The following is a 22,932-nucleotide window of genomic DNA, read 5'->3' as shown; positions in this document are numbered from 1 at the left end:
ATTAAAACTGTTCTATTAGGGTTAAAGGATGTTTATTTGGTTTTCTTTAAGGATTTGATTGATGTTATTCCCTTTTAAAGATATGGAATTACTGTTTTGAATTGTCTTTGTTTTTTGGGTTTATTAAGATGGGGATTATTAAAATTGTTGTACTATTAAGTATAATAGCAGACAACTTATGCTTTTTAATTTGATTCTTATTATAGTAGACAGAAATGTATAGAATAGTGGTAGGAAGGGAATAATTAAATATGTTTTATCTTTTGGAGGGGAGAAGGATGTTTAGGAGGTTTACGTATGTGAACTTTTTTTCTTTATTTTAATATAAGGGGGAGGAGTAACTGGACTTAGTAATTTTTATTATGTGTTAAAGTGGAATGACTTATAGAAATAATAGGGTGTTTTGGTTTAATTTCGAGTAAGAAATTGATTATGGAAATTTTGTATATCCTTGCTGTTAAAAGTCGGAAGCCACGTCTTTTGTGAATTTTTAAAAAAATCCTCTTGTGTTTCAACCTTGGTGTGTTCTTGACTAAGTCTCTGGCTCTTCCCTCAGCACTTTCCAAGGCTTTGTGTGTTCTCTGATTACAGACTGACTGGCCCAGCTTACATCTCCTCTCCAGCATTCAGTAAGCTGTTGTATGCACATCTTGGTTCTACTTCCCAACTCCGCTCCTCTCATCTCTTCCATCTGCCTACGCTTGTACTTTCCTCATGCCTGTTCCTTGCCCGCCTGTTGCCGTTTCTCCAGCCAAACTCTCCTAATGCTTTCACAAGCCTTGCTGCAAACGCACTGCTCCAACTGCCCATATCAGCCTTCTCCTCATGCCTTTCCCTGTTTTCCCACCTCTGCATCCTCTGCCAAGCCCCCTCCTCTGTGTGTTTCCTCCCGAGCACCTCTGCAAGCCTTGCATATAGTTGCTCACTCTCCACCTGCCTACTAATTGCATGGGCATTTGCCCCCTCTGCTGCAGCCGGGATGCAAACATGCTGTTTTAGACTAGCTTCTCTTGTATAAAAATTTTATGAGATACTTTTCTCCTTCGTGCAAACATGGAATTTATCCTGAAAATTTATTCAATAGCTGGAAAATCTCCATCTATTTTTAGATGGTTTTGCATCAAAGTTTTAAAGTGGCTTTCAAGATCTCCTTTCCCAAAATCTTCTGGGATGCCTCTGTCCTTACGTGTAATTCTGTTTGCTGAAATTCTAATGCGTCCATTTCTTGGCCCCTTTGGTCTTGGGCCTTCAATTTTTCTTGTTTTTCTTTTAACTCTGTATTTCCTTGTGCGATAGCTTGAACACTCAATGATGTTTATAATCTCGGTTTTTAAATCAGCTCTTATATCCTCCATCTCTGTTTTCAGATCAGCTTTTGTATCTTCCACTATATTCATGATCTTCTGTTGTCATTGTTGAATGGTCTCATTCAGTCCTGATATTTTTGCAATTAGTTTCTTGAACATTTGATTAAGCATTTCTGAATCAGATTTTCTTCTTCCCCTCCCCTGTTTTTCCTCTCCTTTGACATTGTTTCCTTTCCCTTTTTTCTTTATAAGTAGTAAAAATAATTTCCATATGCTGTTTTCTTGTACTGCTCCACTCTCATAATTCTTTATGAGTCAGAAGCATTCACAGAAGCAGTTAGTTAAAACCCGCAACTTGCTCTTTTTAACAAATGGCGTTAATAATCCAAATCCAGATCTCAGTTCAGATCCAACTGCTATATGAGATGAATGGAATCTGTTTTTCAAATACTTTCAATTCCAGAGCTCATCTTGACTAACGTTTTTCTTTTATAAGAGAAGGCTTTGCCTCACACAGTGTTGTTTGTTGCTGCAGTCAGATCCTTCCTCCCTCTTTTCTCTCCGTCCACCTCCACATGGGAGCTGTTAGGAAAAGTTAACAAAATTGTTACAATTTTAAAATCCAATGCAAGAAAGTAGTTGCAGTGGTAAGATCCAGTACAGAGGAACAGTGGAGAGAATCAATAATCCAATGGTTAGTTCTTTTGGAAAGTCTTCAAATCTTTCTCCTGGAAGAAAAAGGAGGTGGGAGGTTAGCAGTGTCGGGTGACCAGCTTTGAAAAACCACATCTGTATGGTGTTAGATGGCAAAAATGTGGCCTGGGAGATCCAAGAATCCCTCAGCCATGGTTTCTTAGCTTAACTCCATGCCTGAAGGAATTAATAAATTCAGAGCAGGAGATAGGAGAAAAACTCCTGCCAACAAGCCACCATCCCCCACTCCTACCCCAAGATTCCTGCCTCAGAAAATGGAATGGTAACCGGATTGGTTGACGTCATGAAACAGAGCAGTTTCCCTGTTATCTGATTTGCCACTGCCGGTCTCTATACCAGTGTTTCTCAGCCTCAGCAACTTTAAGATGTGTGGACTTCAGTTCCCAGAATTCCCCAGCTGGGAATTCTGGGGGTTGAAGTCCACATATCTTAAAGTTGCTGAGGTTGAGAAACCCTGCTATTTACTGTTAAGGATACCTCTTTGGGGTCACAGGAAAAATGGAGTAAACTGCTGGTTCCTCAATTGCTGGGCTGGGGGGCCTGTTGTAGGTAAAGTGATCCTGACAGCAGAAGCAGCTGCAGATTCAGAATTCTAATCTAGCAATGGTACCCTGGCTGTCCAAGTAATGTTTGTAAGTATGTAGAGTGTATTCCTGTCCGATTATATTTTCTTTTTTTCTTCCCTATTTGCAGAGGTTAGTGACTCAAGTTTTAAGTTCCAGAACTGGCAGTTCTGCTTTCTAGCAGAGTGGTTGAGCAGAACTGCCAATTGCTGCAGTTGCTTGCTGCAGCTTGGAAAGCTCAAAGCAAGAAGTAGGGGGAGAGGTCCAGAATAAAATCAGTGCAGGAAAATTGCCTAGACAGTTTGCGAAGGTTGAATGGGGTGGAGGGTTTCATACCATCAGATCTGACTTTTGTGTGTGTGTGTGTGTGTGTGTGTGTGTGTGTGAGATAGAGAGAGAGAGAGATGTTTGTTAAGATAACCTTAACTTGCAAAGCATATCTATTTTTTAAAAAATAGGTTGGATATATAAATATATACTCTTATGTTGTTGCCCCAGATGGTGAATATGAAAAGTACGTGGGAACTCACACATCCTCCACACAAAAAAATCTAGCTTTTAGAACTGGTCAGGAGAAGTAAATTTGAGAGAGCACAATTTAAAAAAAAAGAGGAGAAAGGGTTGCAGGTAGGAGTGTAACATTGTACTGTAAAGCTAGGTCAGTGCGTGTCTACCTTGAAATATGCCCCATTGAGTTTAATGGGTTTAAAGTAATTCTGGGTAAGATTGTAGGCTTCAGCAGTTCTTCTCCCTGCTCTCCCCCTTAAGTAACATTATGCCATCTGGGAAAAGCAATTGCCAGTGGAGTTGGTGATTAATTGCTACTGATTCTGAACACCTTAACAATATGAAGTGGGTGGTTGACAACTCTCAATTGCACTGAGTTCAGGAAGAGGCTGTAAGGTTGTACCTGAGAATCTCTTCTTTCTCTCTTTCAGCACAGTAAGAGGACTGTATGTACTCCGGGCCAGAAAGTGACTATTACTAAGTTTTGGCTTTGGGTTTTTGAGGTGGGGGGTGGGTCTGGAATATGTCATGCAAATTATATTTCTTTACATAAATTTACTTCCATATTTCTGAATCTCTGAAGATTTGGAATGTCTCAGCAAAGGAGATATGGGCAGCTGGAAGCATTTGTGTACAATTAGATGTGCTCTGCATCAAGAAAAAAGTAAATCTGCCATGTATACAGTAGATGGAAGCCCATCTGGGCACACTTGCTTAACATGCATAGTTTATCCTGCCTTTTTCTTGATGTTAAGAATCAGAGAAGTTCTGCAGGCTCCTGTCTTGTAGCTCTATGGAAATGTTGGTCTTGAGACTGGAAGACTTACGTGGACTTTTTGTTGAAAGAAGAAAAGACTGAACTTGATGATTTCGGGATTAAAAAGGGTCAAAGAGAAAGGGGAAAGAGTAAGATGGCAATTAGTCGATAGAAGGACGGAAATCAAAATTCTGCTTTCTTCATTTCATTTCATTTTTTCTTTTTTATATTCTTATTTTTTCTTATTTTTTAAATTTTTTATACTTTTATTGTATTGAAAAATTCTAATTAAAATTTTTTTTAGAAAAAAGAAATGTTAGTCTTGGAAAAATTCAGCTCTGCAGCTTCTGCAGGATAGATCCTGAAATTTCTCCAAGCACTTCATTTCGTTCCACTTATTTTCATCATCTTAAGAGGCTAGCAGTTCTCACCTAGCAGTTCGAAAACTCAGTACTCACCTAGCAGTTCGAAAACATGCAAATGTGAGTAGATCAATAGGTACCGCTTCGGCGGGAAGGTAACGGCGTTCCGTGAGTCATGCTGGCCACATGACCCGGAAGTGTCTACGGACAACGCCGGCTCTAAGGCTTAGAAACGGAGATGAGCACCGCCCCCTAGAGTCAGATTCGACTGGACTTTACGTCAAGGGAAACCTTTACCTTTACTTTTTAAGAGGCTAGAATCTGCTTTTTTAAAAAAAGAAAAAAATTGACAGCCAGGTTTTCCTCCAGAGAGATATATTTAGCTCAGTACGGTTCCAATACAGCAGCCCAAACCAAACGAACAGCAAAAAGGGAGAAATAAATAAAAGTGTACTACCTTAAGAGTAGTAGCCTATAGCTAAAAGGCAAAAGTGAAACAGCCTTCAGCCATGAGATCTATTCTATATCTGTTCACAAATGCACTCATATTTCCAGCTGAATGCCTTGCATTTGTCCCAGATGAATCCTTCTAACACTCTGTAGTTTGGATTCCATTTCCAGCCCCAGGAAGACGATGGAACCGCCACAAGGCCCTTCAGATAAGCTTGCCCTTCAGGACAAGACAAGGCCTCTTCGCTCACAAAGGTTTCCATATCTTGAGCTGAAATCCCCACCCCCAGCCTTGATCTCGTGGCATCTCTCCGCCTGACAGCAAGCCAGAAAAGGGGCAAAATTGAGAAAGCCCTTCTCTAACACTAATGCTGTTTGTGCTAAAGGGAGCAAAGCACTTTTTTGTACATATTAAAAATAGCCCTGAGACTGCTGACACTAAGTCTTAATCAGCATCCTAAATATTTATAACTCAACCCCACTCTACATCCCAGACCTCCTTGTGGTTCTGTGTGGTTCTCTCAAGTGAATTAGGGAGACTGTTAGAAATTATAGCGTGGAGCAAGGCAAATGAAATGGCTAGCCCCAATGGCAAACTTAGTTTTTTTTTCCTCATGTGTTTCCTTCTAGCAAAGGAAGATTGGCCAAAACAAGATAGGTTATGGAGCCTCTTACAAGGAAGGTTCCACAGAAACATATAAACAAGGTCTGTTGGCATCTTGGAAACCAAGCAACTACAAATGTGTAGGCATACTGAGGGGGGGGGGTGTTTTTTCACAAAGGAAGATGAAAATTGAAATTTGCAGATCAAACACCATCTTGGAAGCTAATATAGAAGCAGATTACAGCTTTTACAGTGTTCCCTCATTTTGAAGCAAAGCCTTAGGTGGGTTGGCACTGGGACAAGTGAAGGAATACCCGCACCAATTCCAGCCTGTCCATATTTTAGGCCACCAGATAGGAGCAGTAACAAGCAGCCTATATCTTGAATGCTGCCACAACACAATTCCTACACTTACCAAGCCTCTAGAAAACAGCTGAAACAACTGGTGATAGTGAAGTAGTCAGGCAACTGATTGATTGATGATGTGCCATCAAGTTAGTATCAACTCTTAGCGACCACATAGATAGATTTTCTCCATGACAATCTGTCCCTCACCTGGTCTTCCAGGTCTTCCAACAGTGCACTCATCGCCACTATAACTGAATCTATCCATCTTGCTGCAGGCCATCCTCCTCTTCTTTTTCCTTCCACCTTTCCCAGCACTGGGGCCTTCTCCAGAGAGTTAGGTCTTTGCATAATGTGTCCAAAGTAGGATAATTTGAGCCTGGTCATTTTTGCCTCAATTGAGAACTCTGGGTTGATTTGTTCAATGGTCCACTTGTTTGTTTTCTTGGCTGTCAGCAGTATTCTCAGGAGTCTTCTCCAAGACCAAACTTCAAAAGCATAAATACTCTTACTGTCCTGCTTTTTCAGAGTCTGCTTTTGGTTCCATAGAGCATCACAGGGAATACTACAGTTTGCACAATTCTGAACTTTGTAGGTATAATCACATCACAATGTTTGAATTGCTTTTCCAAGGCCTTCATGGCTGCTCTACCAGGTGCTGGACTGCAGTGGGGTTCTCGATTGCTTGTTCCTTTACTGTTGATGATTGATCCTAAAAGGCAGAAGCTATCCACCACCTCAGTATCTTCATTGCCAGTTCTAAGGCTGGTTGTTCTACTTGTTCAGGCAACTGAATTACCGACTTAATTCCCTTGAATCAGGAATGACTCTGTCCTTGCCACAGTCTCATTCTAAAATACTTTATTTCTGTAGAAACCAGCTCAAGTAACACAGAAACCTGCTTCCTCTCCTATGAAAAGCCTGACAGCAAAGAATTCAGGGATCACACTAGGCAAACCTCAGCCAGCAGGAAAAGGGGGGACAACCCCAGCAAAATCAGGAGCTGCCCCCGTTCCAGAAGTCTCCAAGAGCTCAGAGACCAGCAGCTCCGATTCTTCAGATAGCACAGAAGCTGAGAAGCCAGCAAAGCAGGTAAAAGGAGAGGTCATTCTGCAGGCAAAAAGCCATTCTGCAAGAAGGCTGTTCTCTAGGTAGGTCAGATGCCACAGGTGAGGCCACCCGGATCAGGCTGATCTTGCAGGTTCTCTTCTTGGAACAATGCTGGTATTAACATCTGACATTGGTGGGGTTGGCAATACAGCAGTTCATTTTTTTCTGCAGTGCAAATAATGTAGAAGTTGTTTGTATAAGTTTTGGAATGGCTAATTGCTTTTAAAATAAAGCAATTTTATCTTTAAAGATAAAGAGGAATATTGCACAGGTACACCTCAAAAAAGAATCCTGTGTATATATTGAACTTCTGTGAAACAGCCAGCAATAGAAACTCGGGCATTCTGAGCAGATTTGCATTGTCAATGACTGATGGCAATTCAGTATTGTTTTTGCTTCATACACAAATGTCTGTTATTTCTAAGAAAATACCCATTTTAAAATGCATTTCTGGTTATGTATTCTTCCTCTACAGCCCCCTATTCACCCTTTTTTTAAACAGATGACTGGTAAAGTGACCATCCCTTCAGGAAAGGGTGTACAGACCAATTTGAATATGCCCAACACTGCTTCCAACAAATGCCAAATCCCTGCCACGAAAGCAAGAGGGAAGGAAGGGCAGACTCCCTCCCAGAAGGCTAAACCAGGCCAGGGCCAGGTTCTAGCCGCTAAGTCCCCTGGAATCACCATGCATAAGGAGAGCTCTTCAGACAGTTCCTCCGACAGCGAGGAAGAAGCCGAAGCCTTGACAACAGCCAGACATCCGGCACAGCCTGGTAAGAGAGTCCAGATTCAACCAGGGGTGGTGGTGGGGGGGAGGGAGGATCTCTTTGGAAATACTTGGAATTTGGAAACCTAGGGAGGAGTAGATACTGGAAGCACAGCTTGCTGTGCACATAAGATGGCATTACCCACACAGTGCAACTTGCTCCTAAAATAAAAAATGACACCTCTGCATTTGTTTTTAGTTTTAAAAAAATTGCTGAGCTTTTAAAATCCCACTATCTTTCCTTGAAGTGTTCCTCCACTTCAACCTCCCCCAGTCTTGGGATGTTTTCAGTGTAATAACAGTTACCCTGGGCATAACAGTTCATGTATCCTTTTTTTAAAAAAATAATTTTTATTGAAAGTTTTAATAACAGTAGTAAAATAAAATGCAGACTAAACTCAGAAAGAAGGGAAAGGAAAGAAAAAAAAAAGAAAAGGTGTAGAGAAAAAAAGGGAAAAGAAAAAATAAGAAAAAAGCAATATAAAGAAGTAGCTTCCGATCTTCATCACATGTACAAACTTAGTAATTAATCTCCCCCTGTAACATTACATGCAAGAATCTCTTCTTCCCATAACCCATCCCTTAGCCATAGGCAAATCCATAAATCATTAACATTTCAGTCTAGTGTCAGCAAAAAATCCATAAAGGGATCCCAGATTTATACAGACCTGCCTTATTTTAACCTTGGTCAAACAGACCAACTTTGTACTCCTTCCTTTTGCTTCTAACAACCTTAATCTTTAATTCATTCAGATGCTGTTGTAGGATTTTATCCCTCTTCCATTTTTCTTTTTCCCATCTTGAAGAATTCTTCAAGACTTTAACCAACTTCTTTTGGAAGTCCAGTAAAAAGTCTTTATCCAAGTCAGTTTCTTGGCCTGTCATTTGTACTTCCACTGTAGTTGTTTTCTCTGTCTTATAGTCCATACATTTTTATTTTCCAGTACTTCTGAAAATCCTTTATGTTCTGATATTTCTGCATCAGGCAAAGTTTGTTTCAGCTTTTACCTTGTAAATCTTCCAAGATGTTCAGTAATTTCTTCCTTAATATCTTTAGGACATAATGTGTTCATAGAAGCATGCATCATTGCTGAGATTGAAGCTGCTACTTTTTGCCCCCATTCTTCAAAAATCTCCTGAAGTATTTCAAATGTCAAAGCATTTTCTGTCATTTTGCAAGTTCCAATGCTGATCAAAGATGCTTTTTTACTTTTTTTTTTTCCTTTTGCCTTTCTGCCTGGAATCTTTAGTCCCCTCTAGTGTTCAATTTCTAAAATCATAAAGCCTCAAGTTGCTGTTTTGACTTAAGATAGACTAAACAAGTTGGTTCCCATAAATGTGCTGTTCATTTATATAATTATTTCCAAAACCTTGTAGCAAAAGCCCTAATATTCCATCATTCCAAGTTTGTCTGGTCCCTTAATTCATCTATAACTTTCTTAAATCAGATTCTTCTTTAGCTTTTTGCTGTTTGTTTCTAATTTTTTAAATTCTTAAGCTGATGGTTATTTTTTTCTTTTATTCAAGAATGAAGGTAAACTCACCAGGTGGCTTTTCAAACTTGTTGTTTTGAGCATCTCTGATGTCCTTAAGGTAGTTGAATAGATAATTTCCAAAAGTGATTAGAAAGGGGGTTAGCAAAATCAGTGTTCTTTAAAAGGCTCCACTGAGGTTGAGAGCATGATGGTTCCCTTTGTGTCCCAGCACTCAAACCCATGGGGAACTGCTGTCCTGTGATCTGTTTGCAAGGAGCAGCTGTCTGGAGCACAAGACTTCTGTCCTCTTCTTGTTCGGATGGGTTCCGTGGGGCCGGTCTACTTGCCAGTCCTTTAGTCTTAGCTGTGGTTGTCATCTCTGCTCGTTCGGTGATGCCTTAGGTGACCATTCCTCACCCAGAAGCCCGCAACAGTTCGTGTATCCTAACATTAAGTCACCAGCATCGACAAGTATGGTTCAGACTAATATCTCAGTTCTTCTCCATTGTTACTATTTGTTATTGTAATTGTTCTCTTGAAAGACTTGACACCTGGACAGCTTTTACAGTGGTGATGGCTATAGGCTATGGCAAGTAGTCACGCATGTTGAATTACTACAAGACAGTGGTTGAAGAAAGAGGATCTTTTTTTTTTCTGTTTCCCCATGATCTTTGAGTGGATTCTCCTAGTCCCACTCCAGATTGCTGTTTCCCCATTGGCTTTCCCAGTGGGGCATTCATGAATGCTTTGTGTATCCAGCAGTGGATGGATCAGCAGATGTGGTTGTAGGAGCTGTGTTGGCTATAAAAATAGCGTGTGAGTTCTTCCTCTGTGATAGATGGTCTCCAACAAATTCTCAATGCAGGAAATTCCATGTCTGTTTTTGTGTGGGAATTGACAGGAGGATGCCAGGAAAGAATTGGAATTCTCACTCATTCTCCTTCTTTCTGATCAGAAGTCAGAAACATATGTTAAGTTGCCTTCAAAACAACTTTTAATATGTTAAATCATATTTGGGAGATAAGATTCAGCTAGTAGGATTAAAACACTTTGTGCTTCAGAAATTCCTGTAGGAAAGATCATAGGAAAGATCTTCAGAAATGGGAATCTGGAAGTAACTACTGATTTGGGAGAATCAGAACAGGATAATTGCCTGTAGTAATTTCAGAACTGCCCCAAGGACCTCTTTCATTGCATAACATAAAGGTGCCTCTGCAGTTGCCGTCTCATGAACTTTCATGAAACCTGTATAATAATCAGGCAAAGCTAAAAATGGTGGAGACATGCTGTGTAACTGGGCAATGAACTTGACCCTTAATTTGACTTGATCTTCCCAGTTCCCACACTCTTTTTATCTTTCAAGGACCTCTGAGGCCACTCTTTGTTTTTTTGCAGCCACCCAGCAGAAACAAGAGGGGAAAAAAGAGTCAGAGAGTTCATCTGAGGAGTCCAGTGATGAAGAAGCTTCTCAGGTATTACTTCATTATCTTCTGCACAAGTTCACTTAGGCTGCATTGGATATTTTGTCTCATCTTAAAAATTTGTTGTAGCAGAGAGGGAGGGAGGAAGCGAACAAGCCAAGCACCTTAAGGTGGAAGCAGTTAGGAAGGAGTATCATCCAAGTTTTCAGGAGGACCTATTGTGTTGGTGAGTCCAAGCATGGGCAACCAGTGGGCCTGAGATCCAGGTGAGCAGCCTGGCCTAGTGGAGAAGGCCATGATTCAGTTTTGGTAGAGTTGTTGGGAAAGGCCTGGGATGTGAGCAAGCAGCCAGACATCGGTCCTGGAAGGGGGCGGTCCTGAAAGGCCTGGGTGACGGCAACCAGATCAGGATGGGGACATGGCAAGAGGTCTGACCAAGATGAAGAGCTGCACTTACTGGGATGCTGGGAAAAGCAGCAGTTGGTGGCATGTGGAGGGAAGGCAGTAGACAGGGCAATGACAGTAGAGCCGAGAGCAGGAGCTGCCCCAGAATACAGGCAAGCAAATGTCAAGTAAAGGGCATCTTGCAAGGAAGGGTGTCAGAGCAGCCAGAAGGGAGTTGGGGTAGATTCATGACAGTGAAAGCAACCTGGCAGGAAAGGAGTCCAGGCTGAAGGAGCTAAGAGACACAGAGATCAAGTAGCGGCCTAAGCAGTCTGAAATTGGGGAAGTCTCACAAGGCCTAGAAGTCACAGCCCCAGTGCCAACAACAGGAGACACTAGAAGCAGTCACAGCACTATCACAATCAAGCCCAACCAAACCAGCAGACAGCAGATACTTGTCCTCTTAAGCAGAATATCATCAGTGGAGAGCTGGTTGATGGGACTGAGGCTGAGATCAATAGCATTAAGATAGAACTGACAAGGTAGAATAGAACGGTGCATGGAAAGAAAGTCTAAGGGAAAAGAAAATAGTCTGCGGGAAGAATACTTAAGAGCTACAGATAGAAGACAGGTAGATAAGGACAGAGGTACAGGTAGCTTAACTACCACAGTTGGGACAGGAATTTCGGTCACAAAGTGATTGGTTGTTAAGCAAATCCAACCGGAATTTTATGACCATTTTTGCACCGGCGATTAAGCAAACCATGTGGTCGTTAAACAAATCATGTGGTTTCCCCATTGATTTTGCTTGCCGGAAACCAGCTGGGAAAGTCGAAAACGGCAGTCACATGACCGTGGGACACTGCAGCAATTGTAAATGTGAACTGGTTGCCAAGTGCCTGAATCGCAGTCACGTGACTGCGGGGACGCTGCGACGGCCGTAAGTGCAAGGACCAGTCATAAGTCGGGTTTTAGCACCATTGCTAAACGAATGGTTGTTAAGCAAGGACTACCTGTAATCAGAACTCAACTAAAGCAAAATAAGTAATAGAAGATAGGACAGAAATTGTAGAGGGCAGAGGGAAGGACAGGAGGAAGAGCTGCTACCAAGGCAACAATCAGATAAAAGGTGCCTGAGCCTGGTCCAAGAAAGTAGCTTGAGAAAACGTCTCAGACAAGCTCCTCCCTGGTTCACACAGCAGAGATGAAGGGATGGAGGGGGAAGCACATTCAGACTTGCAAGATTCTGTTACTGTAGAGTCTGGTCTACCTTGTAGAGCTGACGGAAATAGAAGCTAGGATAGAGCTAAATAAGGACACTAAAGTAGGTTTTAAGAAAGGTGTTAGAAAAACAGATGAAAGATAAAGAAGCTTATTGTAAATAGAAAGTGATCGGTAGTCTTTCTTTTATCATAAAATCACCTTTCCCAGCGGGAGTTGACGTGTGTGCCTGGGTCTGCACAATCCCTGAACCTACACTATGCCTCTGAACAAAGGATTATAAAATCAGGATTTCCCACAGTTAGCATGTTGATAGCGTGCTTTCTAAACTTCTACTAATCTGGGTAGATGAAAAATCCAGAGCATTAAATAGTTAAAAGGGGATCTGTACTATGCACACAGCAGTTTTCATTTGCAATTTAAGCCATGCCTTAGCTATAAAAGTTGTCTTTATGATCAATGTGTGGTACCAACTGTAGATCTGTGACGCATTAGACTGGCATGCAAGCATGGGACTGTAGTAATCACGCATAGCCTCCCAGACACATGTTTAAGAGGGAGCGAACAGAGTAGCAAATTTATTGCACAGGTCATAAATTCATAAAACATAAATACTTCCCCTCCCTTTCTAGAAAAGGGAAGCATTTAACAGCTCCCCACTCCCTTTGCCTTGCCCTTTTTCAGCAACTCTGCTGGCAGCCTACACGCCTTTTCATGGTTTAGCCTACACATTGGAGAACCAGGGGGTTGCCTTCACGAGCTCATTAGAGGAAGGAAACAAAGTTTTGGAGTTGCTTGCTCTTGCCTGGCCATAGGTGTGCAGCTTAAGCCTTGTGTTCTGTGTCTTTTTTCAAGACCTTCACTTCCACAGCCCTCTCCCATCAATTTGTAGCCAGAATAGCACCTCTAAACTCATGTATCCAAGTAGCTTATTGTGGGGATGAAGCCATCCATCTTATTTGGGGAGGCACATTTAGAAATGGTGTGGGAGAATGTGAGTCCCACGGGGATGAAAACTGACTGACTTGATCTAAAACAGCCCTCCGTGTCCAGACTCTTTCACACAGTGTCGGGACTGCAGCTCTTCCCAAATTTCCAGCTGGGAAAATGGGCATCAGGCTTGGAAGGCAGTAAGAAAAGCTTAGTTCTCTAGTAGATCTTTGTTTCATGCCATCACACACACACACACACACACACCTACCCCTGCCAAGACACACTGTTAGCCTCATCCTGTGTGAATTAGCCATTCAGAACGACAGGCTGAAACTCCTTTTCAGAGGAACAGGTTGAAAAACACATCTTCAGATTTTGTGTGTCAGCACTGCTGTGAGATTGTGAAAAATATAGAACTGAGCAGAAACTGGGAAGTTTTGCTAATTGAAGAGAGTGGGAGATATCACTCTCTGACTGCCCTTCCTACTAATCTATGTGCATATGTTATTACTCTCTCTTTCTCTCTTTTCCCCACTCCTAGTCCCTTTTAACAGGGCTATCAAGTCCTCACAAGAGCCAGGCATCCACTGTGGCTGCAGGTCCTCTGCTATCCAAACAGAGTTCTGGGAAAGCTAGTACTCCGGCAGTCAGTGCTCCCGCAGAGGCTTCTGGGAAGCCAGCTCCTGCTGACAGCACATCATCAGCTGAAAGCTCTTCAAGCAATAGCAAAGCTGAGGAAACCGTCAGACCAAAAGCAGGTTGGTTTTGAAGGAAGAGTTGGTACAGGAGACTGAAAGAAAGGCATTCTTTAGGAATTTAGGAACTATCTATACCAGGGTTTCTCAACCTTGGCAAGTTTCAGATGGGTGGACTTCAACTCCCAGAATTCCTCAGCCAGTGTTAGGGAATTCTGGGTGTTGAAGTCCACCCATCTGAAACTTGCCAAGGTTGAGAAGCACTGATCTATACAGTCCCAAGCCTCCACTCATTCATTTTCCAGAGGCAATGGATTCTAAATCTCCCCTTTTTTTTTCAGAATCAAAGCTGACACAGTCATTTCAACTAGGAAAAGGTTTTCTGGATCATGAATGAATCCTTCTGCATTTGTTTTTCTCCAAAACTTAGTATGTTTTGAAAGATCCTCTGAGATTTGTCCTGTGCAGAAACACTGAATGTTTGGGTGACAACTGCAGATTTGTGATCTTACTACATCATGGGCTTGGTGACTCTCTCTAAATGAAGATCAATTTTCTGTAATAAGGTTGCCTGGTTTATGGAGCATTTGCCAGATTTTGAGACTGGGGAATGTATAATTATTAATGTAATGCAACATTCTTCAAATTGTTAGACTAAATTTTGAAGCAAAATCCTGAGATAAAGCTTTTTTTTATGCAGGAGAAGGTTGCCTTAATTTTTTTTTTTTGTCTTTTGGACAGATTAGAATAGAAATACACCTAGCTAGGTGTAACTGTAAAACAGTTCCATAAATTAAAAAGTATGTTTTAAAAAGTTAATTAGACCAAGCCTTCCCCAACTTTTCTTCCAAATGTGTCAGGACTCCCAGCTAGCCTTAACAAGTGCTTTAGATTGTTTTCCTAGAGAATTTTCAGTCGTCCAATACTGTACTTTATTGCTGGACTTGGTCTCTATACAGCAGTCTTAGGTCCAGATTTTCAGACTGGGGTGAGCTGCAGAGATGTCTACTGCAACACATCTTTGTTCTTAAGATTCCATCTCTGGTGGCAAATGACTGATTTGTTTTGTCCTTCGGCAGCTGGTGAAAACGAAATTAGCTAGTCCCTTTCTTTCTGTTCAGTTTTCCATTTGAGGATATGTGATGGTGACCCTTGGGATTTTACTGTTTGATGATGATGATGATGATGAAGATGATGATGATGATTTTACACAAGGGATCTGTATTATATATGATGTTTTCTATCCTTGGTACAATGTTGGGCTTAGATGGTGTTGTGTGAGACAACTGGCCTTCCAGATGGTGTTAGAATCACATTTCTGATAGTCCAAGTCAGCATGATGAGGCTCACAGTTGAATACATCCAGATACAAAAGGTGTCTCATACCTGCACTAAAATATCTAAGCCAGGTGTGGGCAAGTTCTACCCAGTCAAGTTTATTTCCTTTCTTCCATTTGGGGGCCTTGGGGTGATGAAGGAGGTAGGGGTGTGATGCAGTGGGATTAACTTTGGGCCCATGGAGGGGTGGTTAGAGTAATGTTTTCCAACTTAAAGTAAATACTAAACCTCCTTAAAATGTAATGCATCTATTCTGAGCCTCTGTTCTTTTTCTTTAAAGCATGTGCTCAAAATCACCAATTTGCCACCAAGTATTGGTATAGCCATTTGTTGCATGGTGAAGAGGTGAACTGAGATCTGGAAAAATTGAACTGGGGCAGCTCTGTTCCTCCATAGGGCACAGGCTATCCATCCCCAATCTAATTCTATGATGGCTATCCTAAATGAAGATGTAGGATGGCCCACGTAATGCAAATTTGTTTGGCCATTCCTGTTTTGAGTCAATAAATTGGTTCTGTGAGCATATATATTTTGTTCAAATTTTCCCTGCTACTCTGTAGACTCAACAAAACACTTTTATTTGTTTGTTTGCTTGCTTGTTTGTCAAATTTGTCACCACCCATCTCCTCCAAGCAGAGGAACTCTGGGCGGTTTACAATATAAAACAATAAATACACAATAAAATTTCAATATAAAACACATTATAAAACAATTTCGCGCTTTAAAGTGTTCAGCACAGCCTTCATATCTAAAATGAGGGTTTTGATTCTGCTGACCATATCACCAGCCATATTCATTCATGTCTGAGGAAAAGGGAAAATTCTGCCCTCAAAACAATTTATTAAAATAAGGGCTGGCTGACAACCTCACTGATGAGGTTTTGGCTGCCATCTACTAGGTGTCCTTAGAAATATGCCAAGCTATTTTTGTACTGTGTGCTAAAAGGAGGCATGAAGGGAATAAGTGATCTGCATAGATTTTGCATATTAGTCCCAGGAGTGCTGGCAGAGACAGTAATTAACATACCTGTATGTCAAATTTCCCTTTCCTTTTCTGCTGCCTATTAAATTATTCCCTAGCTTGCTAAATGGAGGTGGCTGTGAAAGCTTGGCCAGTGAAAACAATCCAAAGGTCTATATTGTGCTAAAAGTGGAAGATCAGTGGGCTGTCCAAAAATGTTGAGTTGGATCCCTTTTTGGTTTTCTGGCCGCACTTGGGAAGCATTTTAATGCTGAGCTGAATTCTCTCCTGGTTCTGGGGCCATTTGATTTATTAACAGTAAAGAGTCTTGTGGCACCTTAAAGGCTAACCAACAGGTGCTTTATGGTTTTACTGCAAAAGGCTACCAATTTGGAGCATGAAGCCCAAGAGATACTTTTATATATGACATACTTTGAACATATGCATAGATGTGCTACGGAAATGTTCTCTTTGAGTTGCTTGCTTTAAGGTAGCCCTGGCTTGATTTCCTTTAGAATTTAATGTCAGATCCTATACTTCCCAGCTGTTATCCAGGTTGCCTAGTAATTTTAAGACAAACGCATCTGGAGAGCATTGGATGGGAAAATGGCATTTAAAATAGCTGTATGACCAGGATCCTGTAGCTGAGAATTTCCCAGAGCAAGCCAGAAGTGGGAATATAGCTGTAACTGAATAATGCTGTGGATTGTAGCATGTTCAGTCAGCATCTAGAAGGCAGTGCAGCACAGGGAAGCAAAAAACTTTTATAGCTTGTGAACTCAAGCCACTTCTTTAAATATCATTTATTCATATGACATCATATGCTTTGATGCTGAGTTGGAATGATTTACCCACAAATTGGCAGTGCTCTATAGGCATCAGGTTCTTAGCAGTTGCTAAATTATAAAAAATTGTTTCCACAGAGATCATCTCGTTGCCGTCTTCTGGAAGGGAAGCGGTGGCGGCTAAGATGAGGAAAGGCAAACGAGGACTGGAAAGCACCAGCTCCAAGCCGCCCCCAGCAAAGAAAGCCGCTGCAAAGGCTCAGAGCAATGGCCAGGTCCCAGGGACTTCTGCAGTACAGTTGCCAGAGTCACTTACCCCATTGTTCAAAGCTCACCCTGGGAACAAAGAGCAGGCTGCCCCCCAAGTTTCTCCAGGAACCCAGGAAGATGCCCATGCCAACCCTGTTAGGAAGGCGAAGACATCCAAAACTGGAACGAAAGAAAAACCATCCAAGAAACGGAAACTGGCAGTCGGGGACACTGACCCAGAGGTTTCAAAGGGCAAAAAGCTTAAAATGCAGAGTGGTGAAGAGATGCTGGTAAAAAAGAAGAAGAAGAAGAAGAAATCCAAGTCTTCAGACAGCACCAAATCATCAAAGAAAAAAAACAGCAAAGAAAAGAAGGCTGATAAGAGTGAGAACACCGTCCCTACACCATGCAGGCGTATCTAAGCTGTGTTCTAATTGATGTTCCTGGCCCTATTTTTTTCACGATTCAGTGCATTCTGCTGCCCCCATGTGGGCGCATGAGGAATTGCTTACCAATAAGCAGTTGTTACCAATGCAATTTTCATTTGCGTTGGTAAAGGGAATAAATCATGACAGAAGGTTAATATGTGTGGAAAGGTTTATCCAGTATATGCAGCCCTAGTACTGCTGATGTTCCCCTCCTTATACCCTAAGGAAGGGTGCTATCCCAACATACCTCTTGGTTCCAGCTTTTAAGTCCAAAGAAAAGCAATTAAGTGAAAAGGGTAGGCAAGAAGGCTTCTCAGAAGGTATATTTCGGTCTGTTCTTTAACATTCTTCTGCTTCCTGTTTTTTTCAGCCTCTTCCTTCCTCATTGTCTGGGCTTGCTCTGCTTTCACTACTTCCCCTTTTCTAAGATGCTCCTGGTCCTTTTTGAGCCCCAGGATCTGAACTGATCCCAAACATCTGATCCCACCCTAATCCTCAGGGTCACGTTCCTTTGTTCTTGCAAAACCAGTGTGGGTCCAGAACATTTGGATGCACCAATTTAGTAGATCCCCTTAAAGTGTGATGTTACACTGACCTACTCTGTGATTTTTCTCTGCTGTACCTCTTTTTTATTATAGGCTGTTTTGTGTGTGTGTGTGTGTGTGCCTTTAAGTCAGGGATGACTCCTGGCGACTGCCTGGCCTAGTCCCTACCATTTTCTTGGCAAGATTTTTCGGAAATGACTTGCCCTTGCCTGCTTCCTAGGGCTGAGAGAGAGTGGCTGGCCCAAGGTCCCCCAGCTGGCTTGTGCCCAAGGCAGGACTAGAACTCACGGTCTCCCAGTTTCTAGCCTGGTGCCTTAACCACTGCACCAAACTGGCTCTCCTGTTTTGGTGGTTGTCTTTTTAACCGAAGAGCAGAGTTTAAATCAACTCAGAACCAAAGTTAAAAACAAGCTTAACCTGCTGTAATATTTATCCCCATATGAATTGGCCCACCAGCTTAGTCTCCCTCTGGCACCTTCCCAGGCAAGCAGTCCGGTGGTTTTGGAGTTGTTCAGCACCCCCGAATAAAGTGCCCCTCGGCTCTTCCAGTGGTGGCAGTGCTTTCGGCAGAACTCTTCAGGGGAGTTCAGGTACCAGTACTAAAGCTCTTCAGTGCATCTTGGAACAAAAGCACATACTGGCCCGGGTGCAAAATACAACCTTCCTGTGTTTCACCTGCCTCTACAAACCATTGCCACTGACTTCTTTCTTACTTTCTGGATGGAACAGATGGAGGAGGCAGGAGAGCCCTAGCTAGGATACGCCTTAGGAAATTGCTTCCCTTGCTATATGGCTTTAAAACTGAAATGGAGGCAGCCTTCCCAGCTTCCCAGCTCAGGCATACGCTCACAGATGGAGCAGAGAAGGATGCTTCAGCTACAGGGCCTGCTGAGGTGGGTTGTATTAAGCAGGAAACCATGAATATTGGTGCAGATGAGTCAATAGTATTAAGGCTGCGTTTAGGGAGCTGCTGCCAACACTAAGAGGGAGGGAGTTACTGGAGCACTGCTAATCTTGCTATTCAGAGAGCAGCTTCAGCCAACGCGTAGTTCCTGCTGAGGCATTTGAGTTTCTCCCTCGTTCGTTTCCACGTGCTGGATTCCAGAACGGAAATGGTCACAGGCCTCTAGCAAAGGATGAGGCTGTAGTGGGAGGATGAGAAGGGAAGGGGCTTTTGTATGAAGACTCGGGTTTTGCTGATCTTGATACAAGTCACCTTTTTTTTTTCTTTTTTTTTTTTGAGGGAGAAAAAAAGCATTGCTGTGCTGTGCCTCACTTGACTAATGTACACAAAAATAGGCTATAATGCTGTAGAAATGTACATGTACAAAATGGGGTGGAAACCATTCGTCATGTGTACAGACTACCCAGATATGCGGTTCTCTGTGCATGTTTGTCCCCTTTTAGATTCTCTGATTTTTGTCCTATTTTTGCCAGGGTCTCTTGTGAGTCTGAGTAAACAAATAGGTTTACAAAATATGTAAATTTAAACATATGAAGACACTCTGAGTGCAGAAATATTGTTGACGTTTGGTGCTTGTTTCATTTACTTCAGAAACAAAGTAATCCAACATGCAGTGTCCTAATCTGAAAAAATGAATCGCTGTCTTAGGTTCAGAAACTGTCGTACCCTTTTTGGTACAATAACTTTTATAATTGATAATGTGTCTCTAACATAGTTGTGCAAGAATTCTGGCCCATTCCTCCATGGCTTACTGCTCATTTGCCACAACATTTCCATGGGGTTTGGGTCTGGACTTTGGCTTGACCGTTCCAAAACACTGAATTTATCCTCCTCCCTTCCTTATAGTGTAAACTTCCTTGTATGCTTGTACATTTGGGATCATTGCTTTGGTTTGTGAATTTCAGCTTCAGGTAACAGACTAGTTGGTTGATACTATCCTGCCAAATTCATACTTCCTTCAGTGATGGCGAATCATCCAGGTCCTGAGATAGAAAAGCACCTGCCAACACATGACACTGTCACCTCCATACTTAATAGTTAGTCTGAAGTTCTTATTTTGGAATACAGTATTTGGTTTCCCATGTAGCCACTTTTGACTCATCTGTTGATAGAACATTTTTGTTCTCCTCTCCTGTGAATCCCATTTTCACCCAGTGCTTTTGGGCTATCCCAAATTAGTCCTGATTGTGTAATGATGCACACACACAACTGGCCTGGTTGCTGCTTTAATTGAATTGTTTTAACTGGGGGTAGGGAATTAGTTTTTCACATTGGAACATGTTGGATGCTTGTTTATGAAACAAATGGAACAAGTACTACACTTTGGTGCTATTTATTCACCAAGACAATATAAGTAGGTAACATTCAGTAGTAGAAGTATGCAAATATCTCAGAACAAATTTTTTTTCACAGACATGTTTGTCTCTTACAGTTCAATATAACTTGTATACTTAACATTTCTTTCTCTCTAGTTTCAATTTTTTTTTTTGGCATGTGTTACTAATTGAAACACACTGAGCCACAAGTTCTGTTGTAGTTGTCCACCAGCATGGATAACAGAGAGATGAGGTATTTCATGTCTCTCTGTATGATCTCAGTCCCTAGGTAAGTTGCACTGCTGACTGTTAACACTGGCTAGCAATACAGGCTAGGCATACCCAACAAATTGTTCTGGTAGATTCTTCCTACCTGTTGATAAAGATTTTTGCTTTTTCTATTGGAAGTTGCCTTGAAACCATAGAAGTATATACTGTTCTTCCCAGCATGTCTTATTGTCCTCAGTTGGCATGCTAGGAACTTGATATTCAACAAATCTGAAGACCGAGGAAAGCTCTTTAGATCTTAGACATCCACAGCTCTCACTTGGGACCCACATTCTTAAGCATCTCTCTCTCTTATACTGCTAATGGGAGGATGTCTCATTTTTAGAAACCCCAGAACTAGATATATCCCCATGCTTTATTTTGACCAGTATGCAAGGGCTTTTAGGGTATGGTTCTCACACTTAAAATAATTGTACTGAACATCCAAGATGTATAAGCCTAGTGAACCTTGTGGTTTCCTCTGCTAGCCACTGTGGCTAACTAGTAGCCCTTCTTGCCCTTGGTGACTTCTAATTAAAAAGGCTAGCCACAAGTGCCACATTAAATTTCTCCCCTACTCTTTTGGAGTCCTTTGTCCCAAACTAACATTACTGTTTTTTTCAGGAGATTCTAGTGATAAATCGGCAGTCTTTGTCCTCTTGTCAATGAATTCTCCAGAAAAACACGCTGGCCTTAAAAGTCAGGATATGTCTATAGGAGTGGGAACCTAATCATGAGCTAATAATGTTCTTTTCCTCTCTGGTGTCCTCTTTTTACTCCCATAGCACTGTCTCTATAGTTCTATTTTTGCTTTTGGAGGCTTCCATCCTTCAGTTCTGCAACATGATTTGTAAGATCTCTCACTAATACTCAGAGGGGGGAAGGGAGTGCGTTCTGTGGCAGTCATAGCAGTCTGCCTTTGACCATGCTGGCAAGGACTTTAGGGAGCTAGGTTCAACATACTCGGAGGGTGACAGTTTAGGAAATGGTTGATTAGGGTTTTTATTCAGGTTTATTTGAGTAAGTCATACCATCTCTTCTACTATTTGAAGTCTCTCCAGAATGGTAACGTAAATTTTAATGAAGTGCTTAACATGAATAAAAACAATACATAGTGAACTCAAGTAAAAATACGGCGTGAAATCAGATTATAGATGCTGAAAATATTAAATTCTCAGAGGAACACCATCTTGTTTCCACAGATGGAGCAATCTCTGTAATTATTGCCTTTAAACTAGGAAAAGGAGCCATGGAGCTGCAAATGGGTGGTGTATGTTCTGCAGTAGTTTTGGTTATGTGTCCAGATAGTGAAGTAGATTTAGTTTTACTCTGGCTATGCTTTGACTGCATGGTGTTATCATTGGGTTTTAACAACCCTCTTAGCCAAATTCAGAGTTGAACAACTATGATAGTGTGGATTATTATTGGGATTTTCTGTGTGGTGCCATGGATGTGAAACTTGAACACTAACGTGGTACAAGCCAGCCTTAAGTGTTATCTTTTTGTCCAAGAAAGACTTGGGAATTAGCCTCCTAGGAATTCTTAGAAAATAACAGCACATGGCTGCAGCTAGATTTACAAATGTGCCCATCGGTTTAGAAAGAAAAAAAGGAAAGGTTGTTGGGTGGTGGACATTAGCATCCTAATGTCAAAAGGGAAGGATAAGGAGCATTATCACCAGTTAGCCTTCTGGTAAATGGCTATTTTATAGCCCCGGTTCCCCCCACCCCACCCCTGCAGCTGTTTTTGTGACATTATCCCAGACACTCTCAAAATTCCAAATAAGCCTGAATTATACTTTGCCCTGTGAGATGAAATGAGGTGAGGCACAGAAAAAAATATTTTATTCCCCCTTCCCCTCCCTGCTGCTGGTCCCTGCCAGCAAGCATTCACCAAAAGTTCCTTGCGGGCCGCCTTCAGTTGCTTAATCCTGTCTAATTTTCTTACCTTTACTGGACTTCCTTACTCTCCCAGCTATTTTGCTATCCTGGTTAGTGAGAAAATAAATACCCGAGACTTCATGCCAGGATTAAATCAGCAACAACACAGTGAAACCTCATTTTAATGGTCCTTTTGGAGGAGAGGGTTTTGAAGTACATCACTGAGGCGGTTTATAGGCAATTGATATAAATTGCTGGGGAAGCCATTAAATGAAAATTAATTTCGTTGCCTCGTCTGGAATATTCAGATGCAATGCATTTATCTATTACTTGGAAGGATATCTGGATGGCAAATTTGCCCATTGAGCTTGAAGTCTGCTAAATGCAGGTCTGTTAAAATCGAGGTTTCTTTGTATTTAGTTTTAGCAAAAACTTCAGTTGCAATAAATAGTGGATTCCGGTGTGAATCTGAATGTTTGTAGAAAAGCAGCTGACTTAACACTAGATTTTTCCAGTGCAACCTCAGCACTCATTCACAATTTGCAGGTTCTTTTTCTTTATCATGACGCGTTACAGTAGTCAT

General features: G+C 41.6%; 1 protein-coding gene across 4 annotated transcripts in view; it reads left to right on the top strand.

Annotated features, from left to right (window-relative positions):
* Positions 1-22,932, top strand: part of TCOF1 (treacle ribosome biogenesis factor 1) — a 61,930-nt gene that overhangs the window by 35,534 nt on the left and 3,464 nt on the right. For 3 of the 4 annotated variants that reach the window (XM_063292198.1, XM_063292196.1, XM_063292195.1), the window contains exons 11-15: positions 6,483-6,701; positions 7,195-7,495; positions 10,359-10,435; positions 13,464-13,680; positions 16,839-17,333. In XM_063292198.1, the coding sequence (XP_063148268.1) occupies positions 6,483-6,701; positions 7,195-7,495; positions 10,359-10,435; positions 13,464-13,680; positions 16,839-17,333 (1,309 nt within the window). The remainder of the gene's footprint in view (positions 1-6,482; positions 6,702-7,194; positions 7,496-10,358; positions 10,436-13,463; positions 13,681-16,838; positions 17,334-22,932) is intronic. The other variant, XM_063292197.1, reaches the window with a different exon arrangement.

Source organism: Candoia aspera, chromosome 2 (genome assembly GCF_035149785.1).
Source record: "Candoia aspera isolate rCanAsp1 chromosome 2, rCanAsp1.hap2, whole genome shotgun sequence".
In the NCBI taxonomy this organism is placed as follows: Eukaryota; Metazoa; Chordata; class Lepidosauria; order Squamata; family Boidae; genus Candoia; species Candoia aspera.
The sequence above is the reverse complement of the archived record's forward strand: the minus strand, read 5'-3'. Positions and strand labels throughout refer to the sequence as shown.